At 38.4% G+C, this 19,652-nt stretch overlaps 1 protein-coding gene across 1 annotated transcript in view; it reads right to left on the minus strand.

Annotated features, from left to right (window-relative positions):
* Positions 1 to 14,387: 14,387 nt before the first annotated feature.
* OTULINL (OTU deubiquitinase with linear linkage specificity like) overlaps positions 14,388 to 19,652 on the minus strand; it is a 209,111-nt gene continuing 203,846 nt past the window's right edge. The window contains exon 8 of the mRNA XM_053714576.1: positions 14,388 to 14,914. Coding sequence (XP_053570551.1) covers positions 14,735 to 14,914 — 180 coding nt within the window. The 3' untranslated portion in view covers positions 14,388 to 14,734. The remainder of the gene's footprint in view (positions 14,915 to 19,652) is intronic.

The raw sequence follows: 19,652 nt of genomic DNA on the forward strand, positions 1-19,652 counted from the left end.
GATACCCCCGGCTACCCCGACTGGGTAGCTCCGCCAAACGGGTCCTGCTTCCTCCCTGCCGATTGCAGCTATGTAGCTGGCAAGTGACCACAGCCTGTAGCCACCCCTGATGCCCGACAGCACCAGTACTCAGGGTCCCACCCTGTGGCAGACTCCAGCTACCAGACTAGGTAGCTCTGTCAGAGTGTCCTTCCTCTGCCTAGAACAGGCTGCTATGTAGCCCAGGAAAAGTGATTGTAGCTGGAGCAAACCCAAATAACTAGACAGCCTAGCATTCAGGTTTAACAGGAACTGATTTTATTGAAAACACACACTCCTTTTATACAGTCAGCTCATCTTGATAAGACACCAGATGCCACAGTCCAAAAATCAGCATGATTCGTTACTGGGGACCGGAGTTACAGTCCGTTGAAGTTATGGGGTTAGGGGTGTCCAAAACCCCCAGTTCCAAAAGGAGCTCCACTCCGGCAATTCCCGCACCCCTTGTACTCCCCAGGGGCTAATAATCCCCAAAAGAGCGGAGCTCTGGGGCACATGGTTGCTGGAGCGACCTGTGTTAAAGTTAGCGGGTGTTCTGCTGTCCTGTGGCCGACCGGGAGTTCCAGGAGCCTGGCCAGCCTGAGAGGGGTTAGGCGGGTGTCCGTTGTAAGGCAGCCGACCGGGAGTTCCAGGAGCCCGTCCAGCCTAGGAGGGTTTTCCTGGTCATACACCAACTTTTCTCTGAACACAAAAACAAGCCAACACAAAGCAAACAAACAGCTTCCAGAGATGGTGGTTGCTCTGAGGAGCCCAAAACCACTGAGAAACAACAGGGGTGAGGTTGTAGGGGGGTGGGGGGTAGCCTTAGCCGTCTGATATCAGTGACACTGCTGATTTAATAGGGAAATCGATAGCTAGGCTAGTGTATTCAGTGTCCACTACAGTCCTGAAGGACTCATCTGATCTCTGCTGTAAGGACAGCACCCCAAAAAGCCCTTTTTAGGGCTAGAACATCAGTCTGCTTTTTTTTCCCCTGTGTAATCTAATTGCAGTTGCCTGTCTGCCAGCGTGTGTGTCAGGCTCACAGCGTATACTGTGCCCACTTGCCCAGTGCCACCACTCATATCTGGTGTAACAGTAGTGTACATTTAAAAAAAACAACAACACTTTTTTGACTGTGAAATAATAGCAAATGCCAGTACCCAAGATGGCCGCCAGTAAGGCAGATGGGGATGGTTAGAGGGCTGTTTTTTGGGGGGGGGGGTCAGGGAGGTTGGGGGATAAGGGGGGATGCTACACCACAGCATATGTAAATATGCTAAAAAAAATTAAAAAATTAAAAACCTTTTATTTTAGTATTGGCTGACTTTCTGCCAGTACTTAAGATGGCGGGGACAATTGTGGGGTGGGGGAGCAAAGGGAGCTGTTTGGGAGGGATTAGGGAGTCTGATGTGTCAGGTGGGAGGCTGATCTCTACACTAAAGCTAAAATTAACCCTGCAAGCTCCCTACAAACTACCTAATTAACCCCTTCACTGCTAGCCATAATACACGTGTGATGCGCAGCAGAATTTAGCGGCCTTCTAATTACCAGAAAGCAACGCCAAAGTCATATATGTCTGCTATTTCTGAACAAAGGGGATCCCAGAGAAGCATTTACAACCATTTGTGCCATAATTGCACAAGCTGTTGGTAAATAATTTCAGTGAGAAACCTAAAATTGCAAAAAAAAATATTTTTTTTTAAATTTGATCGCATTTGGCGGTAAAATGGTGGCATGAAATATACCAAAATGGGCCTAGATCAATACTTTGGGTTGTCTACTACACTACACTTAAGCTAACATTAACTCTACAAAGCTCCCTAATTAACCCCTTCACTGCTGGGCATAAAACACGTGTGGTGCGCAGTGGCATTTAGCAGCCTTCTAATTACCAAAAAGCAACGCCAAAGCCATACAAGTCTGCTATTTCTGAACAAAGGGGATCCCAGAGAAGCATTTACAACAATTTATGCCATAATTGCATAAGTTGTTTGTAAATAATTTCTGTGAGAAACCTAAAGTTTGTGAAAAAGTGAACAAATTTTTTTTATTTGTTCGCATTTGGCGGTGAAATGGTGGCATGAAATATACCAAAATGGGCCTAGATCAATACTTTGGGTTGTCTACTACACTACACTTAAGCTAAAATTAACTCTACAAGCTGCCTACATGCTCCCTAATTAACCCCTTCACTGCAGGGCATAAAACACGTGTGGTGCGCAGTGGCATTTAGCAGCCTTCTAAATAACCAAAAAGCAACGCCAAAGCCATATAAGTCTGCTATTTCTGAACAAAGGGGATCCCAGAGAAGCATTTACAACCATTTATGCCATAATTGCATAAGTTGTTTGTAAATAATTTCTGTGAGAAACCTAAAGTTTGTGAAAAAGTGAACAATTTGTTTTTTATTTGATCGCCTTTGGCGGTGAAATGGTGGCATGAAATATACCAAAATGGGCCTAGATCAATACTTTGGGTTGTCTACTACACTACACTTAAGCTAAAATTAATTCTACAAGCTCCCTAAGTAACCCCTTCACTGCTGGGCATAAAAAACGTGTGGTGCGCAGTGGCATTTAGCTGCCTTCTAATTACCAAAAAGCAACGCCAAAGCCATACAAGTCTGCTATTTCTGAACAAAGGGGATCCCAGAGAAGCGTTTACAACAATTTATGCCATAATTGCATAAGTTGTTTGTAAATAATTTCTGTGAGAAACCTAAAGTTTGTAAAAAAGTGCCCAATTTTTTTTATTTGATCGCATTTGGCGGTGAAATGGTGGCATTAAATATACCAAAATGGGCCTAGATCAATACTTTGGGTTGTCTACTACACTACACTTAAGCTAAAATTAATTCTATAAGCTCCCTAATTAACCCCTTCACTGCTGGGCATAAAACACGTGTGGTGCGCAGTGGCATTTAGCAGCCTTCTAATTACCAAAAAGCAACGCCAAAGCCATACAAGTCTGCTATTTCTGAACAAAGGGGATCCCAGAGAAGCATTTACAACAATTTATGCCATAATTGCATAAGTTGTTTGTAAATAATTTCTGTGAGAAACCTAAAGTTTGTGAAAAAGTGCCCAATTTTTTTTTATTTGATCGCATTTGGCGGTGAAATGGTGGCATTAAATATACCAAAATGGGCCTAGATCAATACTTTGGGTTGTCTACTACACTACACTTAAGCTAAAATTAACTCTACAAGCTGCCTGCATGCTCCCTAATTAACCCCTTCACTGCTGGGCATAAAACACGTGTGGTGCGCAGTGGCATTTAGCAGCCTTCTAATTACCAAAAAGCAACGCCAAAGCCACATAAGTCTGCTATTTCTGAACATAGGGGATCCCAGAGAAGCATTTACAACCATTTATGCCATAATTGCATAAGTTGTTTGTAAATAATTTCTGTGAGAAACCTAAAATTTGTGAAAAAGTGAACAATTTTTTTTTTATTTGATCGCCTTTGGCGGTGAAATGGTGGCATGAAATATACCAAAATGGGCCTAGATCAATACTTTGGGTTGTCTACTACACTACACTTAAGCTAAAATGAACTCTACAAGCTGCCTACATGCTCCCTAATTAACCCCTTCACTGCTGGGCATAAAACACGTGTGGTGCGCAGTGGCATTTAGCAGCCTTCTAAATAACCAAAAAGCAACGCCAAAGCCATATAAGTCTGCTATTTCTGAACAAAGGGGATCCCAGAAAAGCATTTACAACAATTTATGCCATAATTGCATAAGTTGTTTGTAAATAATTTCTGTGAGAAACCTAAAATTTGTGAAAAAGTGCCCAATTTTTTTTTATTTGATCGCATTTGGCGGTGAAATGGTGGCATGAAATATACCAAAATGGGCCTAGGTCAATACTTTAGGTTGTCTACTACACTACACTTAAGCTAAAATTAACTCTACAAGCTCCCTAATTAACCCCTTCACTGCTGGGCATAAAACACGTGTGGTGCGCAGTGGCATTTAGCTGCCTTCTAATTACCAAAAAGCCATACAAGTCTGCTACCAAAGCCATACAAGTCTGCTATTTCTGAACAAAGGGGATCCCAGAAAAGCATTTACAACAATTTATGCCATAATTGCATAAGTTGTTTGTAAATAATTTCTGTGAGAAACCTAAAATTTGTGAAAAAGTGCCCAATTTTTTTTTATTTGATCGCATTTGGCGGTGAAATGGTGGCATTAAATATACCAAAATGGGCCTAGATCAATACTTTGGGTTGTCTACTACACTACACTTAAGCTAAAATTAACTCTACAAGCTGCCTACATGCTCCCTAATTAACCCCTTCACTGCTGGGCATAAAACACGTGTGGTGCGCAGTGGCATTTAGCAGCCTTCTAATTACCAAAAAGCAACGCCAAAGCCATATAAGTCTGCTATTTCTGAACAAAGGGGATCCCAGAGAAGCATTTACAACCATTTATGCCATAATTGCATAAGCTGTTTGTAAATAATTTCTGTGAGAATCCTAAAGTTTGTGAAAAAGTGAACAATTTGTTTTTATTTGATCGCATTTGGCGGTGAAATGGTGGCATTAAATATACCAAAATGGGCCTAGATCAATACTTTGGGTTGTCTACTACACTACAACTACACTACACTTAAGCTAAATTTAATTCTACAAGCTGCCTACATGCTCCCTAATTAACCCCTTCACTGCTGGGCATAAAACACGTGTGGTGCACAGTGGCATTTAGCAGCCTTCTAATTACCAAAAAGCAACGCCAAAGTCATATAAGTCTGCTATTTCTGAACAAAGGGGATCCCAGAGAAGCATTTACAACCATTTATGCCATAATTGCATAAGTTGTTTGTAAATAATTTCTGTGAGAAACCTAAAGTTTTTGAAAAAGTGCCCAATTTTTTTTTATTTGATCGCATTTGGCGGTGAAATGGTGGCATGAAATATACCAAAATGGGCATAGATCAATACTTTGGGTTGTCCACTACACTACACTTAAGCTAAAATTAACTCTACAAGCTCCCTACATGCTCCCTAATTAACCCCTTCACTGCTGGGCATAAAACACGTGTGGTGCGCAGTGGCATTTAGCAGCCTTCTAATTACCAAAAAGCAACGCCAAAGCCATATGTCTGCTATTTCTGAACAAAGGCAATCCCAGAGAAGCATTTACAACCATTTATGCCATAATTGCATAAGTTGTTTGTAAATAATTTCTGTGAGAAACCTAAAGTTTGTAAAAAAGTGAACATTTTTTTTTTAATTTGATCGCATTTGGCGGTGAAATGGTGGCATTAAATATACCAAAATGGGCCTAGATCAATACTTTGGGTTGTCTACTACACTACACTTAAGCTAAAATTAACTCTACAAGCTCCCTACATGCTCCCTAATTAACCCCTTTACTGTTGGGCATAAAACACGTGTGGTGCGCAGTGGCATTTAGCAGCCTTCTTATTACCAAAAAGCAACGCCAAAGCCATATAAGTCTGCTATAATGGCATGTCTGGCACACAGTGTTGGGGCAAGGGTCCATCTGACCACTGATACCTGGTCTGCAAAGCATGGTCAGGGCAGGTATATCACCTACACTGCGCACTGTGAAGCGGGCGTAACCCTTACACTACCTGATCGATACAACATCATACCTGATGATTTAAAGCACGTTATTCCAAACAATTTAGGAATGTTAGGTGATTTATGCCCTTTATGGATTAAAACCAGACTCTGCATCAACTATGTAATTTTCCATGGGAGTTTTGCCATGGATCCTCCTCCGTCATGCCACAGTCCAGTTGTTAGTCCCCTTGAAACAACTTTTCCATCACTATTGTGGCCAGAAACCTGTGGGTTTTAAAATTTGCCTGTCTATCGAAGTCTATGGCGGTTCGCCCGGTTCGCCGGTTCGGGAACTTTTGCGGAAGTTCGCGTTCGCCATCCGCGAACCTAAATTTTTATGTTCGCGACATCACTACTGAAGTACAAATGTTATGGGACCAATATACCAAAACACACTCTAAAAAACCCACACAATAGGCAACACTAGAAACCATTTCTCAACTCATTAGGAGGCGGTGGACGGTAGTACTATGAGGTGGAACAACCATCAATTATATAAAGCTTACACTATCTTTTTACTATCTTTACACCTCAGTAGACTAACCACATACTTCCACCAGTTTTGTGGCAGAGAAAGAGCTGGTAATATACCGAGACATGGCTGTTATTTTTGTACAGTTAATGTTGTTTTTACAAAAATGTAAAATCGAGAATCTGTATCTTAAAATCTTACATTATTGTCAACAAACCTCATCTGTATTATTGTTTCAAAAAATTGTATGTTGAAAACAGATTTTTAATAAACAGAATTTAAAAAGATAGCGTTCCATCCCCTCTCCAAACTGTCACATTTTAAAGATACAAATTTATCATAATCCAAACTATTCCGAAATCCAAACCTTTTACGATCCCAAACAGTTTGGATAAAGGGTTTTCTCCCTGTTTTATTTCTTCTTTTGAAAAACATAACTCAGCTGTGAAAAAACATTTTTTTTTTTATGTTGCACAGTTTAAAAAGGAAAACTGTATTCTTTTTTCCCTTAAGGATTACATTCTTACACATTTCCAAATCTGTCTTTTCCTTATGGGCTTTTAAAATTTGGCTCATAATGTTGCTCATGATTTCCCTCTTTCTATGTTTGTGTATGTGTATATATATATATATATATACACACATATATATACACACATACAGAATGAAACAAGTAAAAGAAGAAATTGTATTTAACTGAATAAAAATAAGGGAGACAAAATAACAAAAGTGTACAAGAGAACATCAAATCATTTAATTTTACAAGATTAAAAGTTATTTTATTTTACACGTCTGTACATGGTCTTATAAAGAAACGGGTCTATGACATATTGGAACAATAAATCTTTGGACACACTGCAACAAACATAAAGGAGGAGTCTGGATGCCACATTTTAACATCTACAAATTTTTTCTCATTAGTACAATAATTATTATTTATAAAACACCCCATATTACGCAGCTCTGTAACATTAACATATACAGTGGCAGAGTACAATAATCAGAAGACTTTTACATAAATTATAAGGGTAGCAGGCCCTGCCCTTAAGTCACTGTAAGTTATAAATCATCTTGATCAACACGACATGTGGACTTGTGAGCTTACAATCTAAAAGAAGTGCATGGGGAAGTTGAAGAAACATGAGTAGTAGAGACATCTTGAAGTAAGGTGTATGCATTCTTGAACAGATATGTTTCTAAGGAATTCTTGAAGCTTTGGAGACTAGAGGAAAGTCTGACTAAGGGGTTCTATATGATAGGTGCAGTTCTGGAAAAGTGTGAGGAGGTAATGAGAGATAAATACAGGAGTAGTTTGCGGGAAGAAAGGAGCGGGCAGGTTGTGGAGTATTTACATAGAAGGGTAAAAAATATAAGTGGGTGCAGTGTTGGTGAGGGCTTCGTATGTTAGGGTCAAAATTTAGAATTTTATTCTTGAGGCTAAGGGAAGCCAGTGGAGGTGTTGGCATAGAGGTGTATCAGATATGGAGTGATGCTTAAGGAAAATGAGCCTGGCAGAGGAATCCATGATGTATTGCTTCAAAGGCTAATAAGATACTAGCATGTATTAAAAGAGGCATTGATTCAAGGGAGGAAAGCATAATTCTGTCATTATATAAAGCCCTGGTAAGACCTCACCTTGAGTTTGGAGTGCAGTTCTGGGGACCAATTGCTAAAAAAGATATTGCAGAACTAGAAAAAGTTCAGAGAAGGGCCACAAAGCTAATAAGGGGATTGGAGAAATTAACCTATGAGGAGAGGCTAGCCAAACTGGGTCTGTTTTCTTTAGAAAAAAGGCGCTTGAGAGGTGACATGATTACTTTATATAAATATATTCAAGGCCCATATACAGAGATGGCAGAAGCTCTGTTTATTCCAAGAAAATTGTTTCTGACAAGAGGTCATAATTTAAGGTTGGAGGAAAGGAGATTTAATCTCCTGCAACGGAAACGTTTTTTCACTGTGAGAGCAATAAAATTGTGGAACTCATTACCAAAGGAGGTAGTGAATGCCAATACCATAGATACATTTAAAAATAGTCTGGATAAGTTTCTGTATACAAACAAAATTCATGGATATGATTGCTAGTATTAAATGGGTCACATTTTAATGGGGTTATTTAAGCTTAACTGGAGCTTTTTGTAAGTATTTTAGATTTGTATAGGTTGAACTCGATGGACTTCAGTCTTTTTTTTCAACCTTATCTACTATGTTACTATGTTACTATTGCAGTTGGGACAAGCAGTAGCTTGATGACACCAAAACAAGTACAAAGTCAGCAAGTACAAAGTGTGCACTTGTCTATATGGCAGTCACAGCTGTAACAATGTTATATACTTGAGCACTAGATGACAGCAGTGTTTCCACAATGTATAACATTGTTAAAAGTACTGTTGCAAAACTGCTTACATATAGTATTTCTGTAGAATATGTGTGTGTGAACATCTAACCTTGTTCTGATAGCATGGTCAATTACTCATCCATTCATTTGTGCGGTACTAAGGATGGAGGGGAGGAACAGATGCTTGAATGGCAGCTCGGCCACACTACCCAGGCAGCTGAAAGAGGAGGGAGATGAGTTTACTGTTCAGACCTAACCATGGCCATTTTCATCACAGGCTAGATTTGTAGGCTGACGGATTTGACCAGCAGGTCTGACATTTGATGCCCTGACCTAAGAGCATGTGCATAATGCTGATGAAGTCACATGATATATTATGACTTCAAAAAGACAGATTCCTCTAGACCGTGCACAGTGGCCAAATTAGAGTTCATAATTTATTACTTTTAAGAGCAGCATTTACTGCTATGGCTACAATAATAATAATATTGGAAAAGCTGATGTTACAATTTAATTTACTATTATAAACAAATATTTATCTATTTAGAACCCTTTACTTTTATGAAGCTTCACGTATAATGTGTCCAAATAATGGATTTAAAGATACATTTTTAGTATGTGCATAATATAGTTATCCATAGCTACCTTTCATTTTTCTCATTACACCCTGTTCCAAATTATTATGCCAATGATATCTTTCTCATTTACCTAAATAATTGATGTAAGCAACAGTCAGCATAATTCTCATGTTATCAACTATTAAAGGATTACTTTCTGTTATAATTTTTAAGCTAAACAACTAACATATTAAAGTTAATAAACATTAATTAAAACCTACTGACCTATATTTTCTCCAAAGTTTCATAACATTCTAAAAGTTATATCTTTTATTTGACGATGATGTCACGTTATCCTGCCCACTATTTTCAGCACTGCATGTTCAAAATACTTAAACCAATAACTTTGTGTTTAAAGCGCCATTTTGAAACCTAGGTATTGTAAACAGATTGGTACAGAGCAAAGGATACCCACGGAGTGGGTTTGGAAAACAATTCAATTTGCAGACAAGATTTCTGATATATGGTAGAGATATGTTAATGAAATGCTATTGATAAAAAGCGTATTTGGGGTAGTTAGTAACAGGCATAGAAAATATTTACTTACAGTGGCCCTTTAAGAGTACAATTCAAATTTTATTGAACAAACCTCCTAATGATAACAGTATTTTTTTTTTCAAAATAAAAAACTTACAATGCACTGTTCCAAATTATTAAGCACAGTAAGTTTCAAAACACTTTATAGGTTGTAAAGAACTGAAAATTGTCATTTGTTGTGTTTGCAGCATATTTACTGAAATCAAAAGCTATTCAAATCAAACTTTGAACAACATTTTAACTTTTTAAACATTTTAACAGGTCATGTTACATTTTAACATAGGACCCCTTATTTGATAGCAGCTTCACAAGTCTTGCATCCATTGCACTTGTGAGTTGTTGGACAGTTTCTGCTTGAATTTGTTTGCAAGATGTCAGAAAATAGCCTCCCAGAGCTGCTGTTTGGATGTAAACTGCCTCCCACCCTCATAGATCTTATGCTTGAGGATGCTCCAAAGGTTCTCAATAGGACTGACGTCAAGGGAGGATGGAGGCCACACCATGACTTTCTCTCCTTTAATCCCCATAGCAGCCATTGATGCAGAGGTATTGTTTGCAGCATGAGATGGTGCATTGTTATGCATGAAGATGATTTTATTATGGAAAGCATAGTTCTTCCTTCTGTACCAGGGAAGGAAGTGGTCAGTCAGGAACACCACATACTTTGCAGAGGTCATCTTTACACCTTCGAGGACCCTAAAGGGGCCGACCGGCTCTATTCCCATGATTCCGTCCCAAAACATGACTCCACCACCGCCTTGCTGATGTTGCAGCCTTGTTGGAACAGGGTGGCCGTCCCCCAACCATCCACTACTCCATCCATCTGGAACATCCAGGGTTGCACAGCACTCATCAGTGAACAGGACTGTTTGAAAATTAGTCTTCATGTATTTTTCTGCCCAATGCAGCCGTTTCTGCTTGTGAGCATTGGTTAGTGGTGGCCGAATGGAAGGTTTATGCACAGTTGCAAGACTCTGGAGGACTCTACACCTTGATGTCTGTGGGACCCCAGAGGCACCAGCAGCTTCAAATATCTGTTTGCTGCTATGTAATGGTATTTTAGCAGCTGCTCTCTTGATCCGATGCATTGATCTGGCAGAAATCTTCCTCAATGTGCCTTTATCTGCACAAACCCGTCTGTGCTCTGAATCAGCCACATATCTCTTAATAATGCGATGATCACTCTTAAGTTTTCGTGAAATATCTAATGTTTTCATACCTCGTCCAAGGCATTGAACTATTCCACTCTTTTCTGCAGCAGAGAGATCCTTTTTCTTCCCCATATTGCTTGAAAATGGTGCTCTGCTTAATAATGTGGAACACCCTTCTTTAGTAGTTTTTCCTTTAATTGGGCTCACCTGGCAATCTAATTATCACAGGTGTCTGAGATTGTTTTCAGTGATCAAAAGAGCCCTGAGACACAATGCTATCCATGAGTTAAACTGAAATAAAAAATATTTAATCTTTGTGACACTGAAATAGAATTTGCATAATAATTTGGAACAGGGTGTATATAAAGGTTTTTAAAATATAAATTTAATTTTATTGTTTTATTATTTATTATTACTTTAAGACTGAGCACCCTCTGTACATTCATATGCATTACATTGTTATTAACAAAACTCAGTGGCATTAAAGGATCGTTAAATATAATAGAGTTGCATAATCAACACATGCAAAATAAAAAGACAACACAATAACACATAGGGGATGAATTATCAATGTGCGGGCGGACATGATTCGATGTAGCGGATCATGTCCGTCCCACATCGATTAATGCCAACAGCATACACTGTCTGCATTTATCATTTCACAAGCATTTTGTGTGAAATGCTTGTGCAATGTCACCCCTAGCACATTCACGGCCAATCGGCCGCTAGCAAGGGGTGTCAATCATGAGGTGGCAGATGAGTTAAGAAGCAGTGGTCTCATGCGGAAACAGCTGCATTGACAGCTTGATAAATAGGCACCTTAGTTTGAATTTCAAATGAGTGACTTTTTATCTCTTAAGACCGCTGCTCCTTAATTCGTCCCCCGGCTCTGAGGGTGCGGACATAAATCAGCCGAATCGCATACGATCAGGTTGATTGAAACTCCTGCTAGCGGCCAAAATCTGCAGGGGGCGGCATTGCACAGGCAGTTCACCAGAACTGCTTGTGCAATGTTAAATGCCGACAGCGTATGCTGTTGGCATTCAGCAATGTCTGGCGGACATAAAACGCTACAGTGTATCATGTCCACCAGACATTGATAAATTTGCCCCAAGTTCTACAAGAAATCCTAAAGATTTTGAGTGATTTCTCTATATGCCGGTGAGTTTTTGATCATCGGGCCCTTAGTGATGGTTGTAGTTTCAAATTTCTAAATTTAGGAAAATTTCTCCTAAGACACAGAACTTCATTTATATCACAATAATATTGTTATGTCTAATCACTGAAACTATTGTAGTTTTTATATTTAGAAAACAATGAAAATTAGCTATGGGGCATATTTATCAAACTCTGTATGGTGCTTGAGGCCCCTTGTCTAAAAACCGCTGCTCCATAACTTGTTCCAGAAATTAACCCAATCTAATATGATCAGGTTGATTGACACCCCCTGCTAGCGGCCAATGTGCAGCGGACATTCGTATCATGACCACTCGCACATTGATAAATATACCCCATAGTATGAATATAATTTGTATTTTTAAGAGGAACATACTGTGGCCCATAGTTCTCAAATATTTTGCTTATACTATTTTAATTAAACTCTGATAGGTAGGTTACACAATTTCTGAAAAAATAACATGTTATAAGCCTGCTAGCAAGTCTTTGACTATGTACTTGTATTTGATATAGGTTTAAAATACTTCACATAACATAACAATTTTCTACATAGAAGACTGTATTAAAACAGGAACAGCATTGTTCAAAGCCATATTGCCTGACAAATTAAATCACAACACTAGGATTACCTTGTGGGGAGTTTAAATCTATCTATCTATCTATCTATCTATCTATCTATCTATCTATCTATATATATATTGTATATGTATAGTCAGTGTCATATTGGCACCAGCATTAAAAGGTACATGAAACCCAAATTCTTTCTTTTATAATTCAAAATGAGGATACCATTTTAAATTAGTTTCCAATTCTATTATCAAAATGTACTTGATTCTCATGTTATTCTTTGTTGAAGAGATATCTAGATAGGTAGAGTGCACTTGTCTGAAGCACTACATGACAGGAAATAGTGATAGTGATGCCATCAAGTGCTATTGCTAATGTATAACCTTGATGCAAAACGGCTGCCATATAGTGCTGCTGACACGTGCACACTCCTGAGCTTACCATCCTGCTTTTGAACAAAGGATAACAAGAAAGACATTTTGATGAGAAAAGTAAATTGGAAAGTTCTTTAAAATTGTATGTTCTATCTGAATCATGAAATTATGTTTTGGGGGTTGATGTCCCTTTAACACCTCTACCCCATAATACCCCTAAACCATCAGCCACCCCCACCATGCATAAACCTCTTGACTATCTGTGACCCCTCATTGCATGCACCTACCCCTCCAAGGCTAATAAGATCTCACACTAACCCCAAGATCCTCAACTCTAATTACCCCTTTCACAGAAATTACCCTTAATCACAAGCTTAAAGGGACACTGAACCCAAATTTTTTCTTTTGTGATTCAGATAGAGCATGCAATTTTAAGCAACTTTTTAATTTACTCCTATTATCAAATTGTCTTCATTCTCTTGGTATCTTTATTTGAAATGGAATAATTTAAGTTTAGATGCTGGCCCATTTTTGGTGAACAACCTGGGTTGTTCTTGCTGATTGGTGGATAAATTCATCCACCAATAAAAAAGTGCTGTCCAGAGTACTGAAACAAAAAAAAAAAGCTTAGATGCCTTATTTTTCAAATAAAGATAGCAAGAGAACAAAGAAAAATTGATAATAGGAGTAAATTACAAAGTTGCTTAAAATCGCATACTCTATCTGAATCACAAAATAAAAAATTGGGGTTCAGTGTCCCTTTAATGATTCTTTCCTAGGCCTAAACACCCACCTACTGATCCTAAAGATTCCAGTAGGCCTAAATACCCAACTTGCACTCAAGTAACTCTAATGAAAGGGACCCCACCAAAGAGGAATGGCATCCAACAAAAGGAACCTATAACTTAAAAGCCTCCCCTAACCCAGAGATCCCTTACCCTTATAATCTACTGCACCCTAAAAGGTGCTATCGTCATTAACCCCACTGACCTTCCCTTCATCTTTATCCATGTAGGATCTAACACCTACATTTATCACATTTTTAAGTTAAGATGATCAAGAAGATTTAAATAAATGTTAGAATTTTAATATTTCCAAACCCATCCCCATTTTTCTCACTTTTGTTTGCTGGTTTTCTTAACTTCAAACTTTTCAAGCCCTTTTACTTGTTTTCTGTTTTCATTTACCTGTGAATATGAGAGTACCATGTATTACCTCTGTACCTCTGCACCTTCATGTGACTTGTTTTATGGTCATATGTAACTTATCTGTCCCAGAGATCTTTAGCAGACCATGCTATGGTACACTTTGTATGGTGTCTATTATTTCTATATAGACGCTCCATTGCTGTCACTCTAGATTTATTGGACTCAATAAGAATAAAAACTCTTTTATCCCGCTAATAAACTCAAGGATTATTGCAGGTACCCTGCTGTCCATTTGAAGACTATTTTTATGATAACAATTCACAAGATATATACTTTATCTTAGTAATAGTTAAGTTTAGCATTTTAATTCACAAAAACTTCTGGGTCGTTGGAAAGGCAATTTTTTTATCAACCATTCTCTTATACTACATCTTGACCTGCAAAGACTACAAAATGATTACATTTTAAATTCCAGTTGTTTAGTTTTTTTCAATAAATACATTTCTAAAAGCTCACTTTAAAACACAGCAAATTGACGTCTACAAACAACTGACACCTGGAGGTCACACTTAAAGCAAAGGCATTGGTGTCACTACTTCTGCAGAACCTTCTATGTATAATATGGCAGACTGTTAGGATAGTTCAACAATGTGTTAAATGCTTAGTCCTATATTTCACGTTTAATGTCTGGTATTGACATATTATGGTGTTGATGTTGGCATGAGTTATCTCTTATTTAGGTCTGACAGGTATTTTATAGTGTCGATCATCCTCTGTCAGGAGGCAAATCTCATGCCAGTCTCTTTTATAGTCCACAGGGTAAAACAATAGAAAGTCTTCAGTATCGAACTTGTGCAGTCGATAAACTTTTATCTTAACTTCAAGTGCATGTCCAATCAAAAACATATCAACCTAAAAAAAGAGATAATAATCATCGAGTTAGGTCTCTGTGTCAATCTGTAGCCTGTATAAAATATCTAATGAAAATAACTAAAGTGAAAAAATACTATAGTTAAAGGGAATATGTAGCCATTTAACCAGCTTAGAGGGCTATTAACAGCTCAGGTCTCATTGGCAAGATCACGCTATTCCTGCAGGTATCAGGCAGCGAGTCATGCGAAAAATATTGCAGGCTTATTGCTGTCGGTAAGAACCACTCTGTTAAAGCCTTGGAAGAATCTTGCGACAGGCAACACACAGGGTGCATCACTTTTGTAATAAGGGTGTGTAAACTGTATCATTTTGTTACTTAATATATAGAAATAAACCATAGATTACCAATGTAAAGCAATCCAGACACACCTGCGGAAGGGGAAGGAGCCCTTAAACACATCGGGAGGATTAATGGACCTGGCCAGGCAAGCGGTTTTATTGTCTCTACAATCTATGCTTCTTTATAGATTACTTAATACAGTATTGTGACAATTATTATTTTTATATTTGTACACATATATTGTGATATTTTAGTTTTTTTAATACATCTTTATATTGCAAACAATCCTTGATATTGGCACTGTCTATATTCAGATTCCTACAAAAAATAATTATTGTGGGTAAGGTAGCAGCCTAAAACAGAGATCACTACATTATTTAAATCATATAATTTATATTATTGTTTTCAAGGATATTTTTAATAAGGCGCTTTCAATTGTCTGAATAAAACAATATTTATATTTGAAATACGTATCTAAAACGCGCAACAGCGTTTGTCTCTCACAAATGCCATCAGCAAAGGGGTGACAGGAACCATTCGGCTAGATTACGTGTTGTGTGTTAGGGTAAAAAAGCAGCGTTAAGAGGTCCTAACGCTGCTTTTTTACGCCCGTTGGTATTACGAGTCTTGAAGGTTTAGGGTCACCGCACACTTTTTTGGCCTTACCGCAAAATGACTTAGTAAACTTTGTAAAGTCTTTTTTCTATGGGACTTCCATAGAGCCGGTATTACGAGTCTGTGCTGGGAGGCCAAAAGGTGAGCGGTACACCCTACCCCGTCAAGAGTCCTAAGGCATTTAAAAGTCAGTAGTTAAGAGTTTTATGGTACAACGCCGTAACATAAAACTCATAACTAAAGTGCTAAAAAGTGCACTAACACCCATAAACTACCTATTAACCCCTAAACCGAGGCCCTCCCGCATCCCAAACACTATAATACAATTATTGACCCCTAATCTGCCGCTCCGGACATAGCTGCAACTATAATAATCATATAAACCCCTAAACCGCCACACTCCCGCATCGCAAACATTAGTTAAATATTATTAACCCCTAATCTGCCGTCCCTAACATCGCCGCCACCTATCTACATTTATTAGCCCCTAATCTGCCGCCCCCATACTAAATGTATTAACCCCTAAACGTAAGTCTAACCCTAACCCTAACACCTCCTAACTTAAATATAATTTAAATAAATCTAAATAAAAATTAATATTATTACCTAAATAATTCCTATTTAAAACTAAATACTTACCTATAAAATAAACCCTAAGCTAGCTACAATATAACTAATAGTTACATTGTAGCTAGCTTAGGGTTTATTTTTATTTTACAGGCAAGTTTCTATTTATTTTAACTAGTTATTAAATAGTTATTAACTATTTGATAACTACCTAGCTAAAATAAATACAAAAGTACCTGTAAAATAAAACCTAACCTAAGTTACAATAACACCTAACACTACACTAAAATTAAATAAATGAACTAAATTAAATACAATTAACTAAATTAAATTAGCTTAAGTACAAAAAAACACACTAAATTACAGAAAATAATAAACAAATAACAAGATAATTAAACTAATTACACCTATTCTAATAGCCCTATCAAAATAAAAAAAAGCCCCCCAAAATAAAAAAACCCTAGCCTAAACTAAACTACCAATAGCCCTTAAAAGGGCCTTTTGCGGTGCATTGCCCCAAAGTAATCAGCTCTTTTACCTGTAAAAAAAATATACAAACAACCCCCCCAACAGTAAAACCCACCACCCACACAACCAGCCCCCCAAATAAAATACTATAGAAAAAAAACTAAGCTCCCCATTGCCCTGAAAATCCTAATCTAAAAAATAAAACCCACCCAATACACCCTTAAAGAAACCTAACACTAACCCCCTGAAGATAGACTTACTGTTCTGAAGACCGGACATCCATCCTCAAGGAAGCGGCAGAAGTCTTCATCCAACTGGGCCAAAGTCCTCGACGAAGCCGGGAGAAGTGGTCCTCCAGACGGGCAGAAGTCTTCATCCAGACGGCATCTTCTATCTTCATCCATCCGACGCGGAGCGGCTCCATCTTCAAGACATCCGGCATTGAGCATCCTCTTCAAACGACTGTTTCTTACTGAATGACGGTTCCTTTAAGTGACGTCATCCAAGATGGCGTCCCTTAGATTCCGAATAGAATTCTATTAGCCAATCGGAATTAAGGTAGAAAAATCCTATCGGCTGATGCAATCAGCCAATAGGATTGAGCTTGCATTCTATTGGCTGATTGGAACAGCCAATAGAATGCAAGCTCAATCTTATTGGCTGATTGGAACTTCAATCCTATTGGCTGATTGCATCAGCCAATAGGATTTTTTCTACCTTAATTCCGATTGGCTGATGCAATCAGCCAATAGGATTGAAGTTCAATCCTATTGGCTGATCCAATCAGCCAATAGGATTGAGCTTGCATTCTATTGGCTGTTCCAATCAGCCAATAGAATGCAAGCTCAATCCTATTGGCTGATTGCATCAGCCAATAGGATTTTTCTACCTTAATTCCGATTGGCTGATAGAATTCTATTCGGAATCTAAGGGACGCCATCTTGGATGACGTCACTTAAAGGAACCGTCATTCAGTAAGAAGCCGCCGTTTGAAGAGGATGCTCCGCGCCGGATGTCTTGAAGATGAAGCCACCCCGTGTTGGATGGATAAAGATAGAAGATGCCGTCTGGATGAAGACCTCTGCCCGTCTGGAGGACCACTTCACTCGGCTTGGATGAAGACTTCTCCCGGCTTCGTTGTGGACTTCGGCCCAGTTGGATGAAGACTTCTGCCGCTTCCTTGAGGATGGATGTCCGGTCTTCAGAACAGTTGGTCTATCTTCAGGGGGTTAGTGTTAGTTTTTTTTTAAGGGTGTATTGGGTGGGTTTTATTTTTTAGATTAAGTTTTGGGCAGCAAAAGAGCTAAATACCCTTTTAAGGGCAATGCCCATCCAAATGCCCTTTTCAGGGCAATGGGGAGCTTAGTTTTTTTTAGATAGTATTTTATTTGGGGGGTTGGTTGTGTGGGTGGTGGGTTTTACTGTTGGGGGGCTGTTTGTATTTTTTTTACAGGTAATGCCCCGCAAAAGGCCCTTTTAAAGGCTATTGGTAGTTTAGTTTAGGCTAGGGGTTTTTTTTATATGGGGGGGGCTTTTTTATTTTGATAGGGCTATTAGATTAAGTGTAATTAGTTTAAATATCTTGTAATTTGTTTATTATTTTCTGTAATTTAGTGGGGTTTAATTTAGTTAATTGTATTTAATTGTATTTAATTTAGTTAATTTAGTTAATTATAGTGTAGTATTAGGTGTTATTGTAACTTAGGTTAGGTTTTATTGTACAGGTACTTTTGTATTTATTTTAGCTAGGTAGTTATTAAATAGTTAATAACTATTTAATAACTATTCCACCTAGTTAAAATAAATACAAACTTTCCTGCAAAATAAAAATAAACCCTAAGCTAGCTACAATGTAACTATTAGTTATATTGTAGCTAGCTTAGGGTTTATTTTATAGGTAAGTATTTAGTTTTAAATAGGAATTATTTAGGTAATAATATTAATTTTTATTTAGATTTATTGTAATTATATTTAAGTTAGGGGTTGTTAGGGTTAGGGTTAGACTTAAGTTTAGGGGTTAATACATTTAGTATAGTGGCAGCGACGTTGGGGCGGCAGATTAGGGGTTAATAAATGTAGGTAGGTGGCGGCGATTTTAGGGATGGCAGATTAGGGGTTAATAATATTTAACTAATGCTTGCGAGGCGGGAGTGTTGCGGCGACATTGGGGGCGGCAGATTAGGGGTTAATAAATATAACGTAGGTGTCGGCGATGTTGGGGGCAGCAGAGTAGGGGTTCATAAGTATAATGTACGTGGCAGCGGTGTCCAGAGTGGCAGATTAGGTGTTAATAAGTATAATGTAGGTGTCGGCGATATCTTGGGCGGCAGATTAGGGGTTAATAAGTGTAAAATTAGGGGTGTTTAGACTCAGGGTTTATGTTAGGGTGTTAGGTGTAAACATACATTTTATTTCCCCATAGGAATCAATGGGGCTGCGTTACTGAGTTTTACGCTGCTTTTTTGCAGGTGTTTGACTTTTTTCAGCCGGCTCACCCTGTTGATTCCTATGGGGAAGTCATGCACGAGCACGTACCACCAGCTCACCGCTGACTTAAGCAGCGCTGGTATTGAAGTGCGGTAAGGAGCAAAATTTTGCTCAACGCTCACTTCTTGCCTTTTAACGCCGGGTTTGTAAAAACCCGTAATACCAGCGCTGTAGGTAAGTGAGCGGTGAGAGAAAACTGCTCGTTAGCACCGCACAGCTCATAACGAAAACTCGTAATCTAGCCGATTGTTTGCATGTGGTCTGATAATAAGGCGCTTTCAATTGTCTGAATAAAGCAAT

The sequence above is a fragment of the Bombina bombina genome, chromosome 5 (genome assembly GCF_027579735.1).
Source record: "Bombina bombina isolate aBomBom1 chromosome 5, aBomBom1.pri, whole genome shotgun sequence".
In the NCBI taxonomy this organism is placed as follows: domain Eukaryota; kingdom Metazoa; phylum Chordata; class Amphibia; order Anura; family Bombinatoridae; genus Bombina; species Bombina bombina.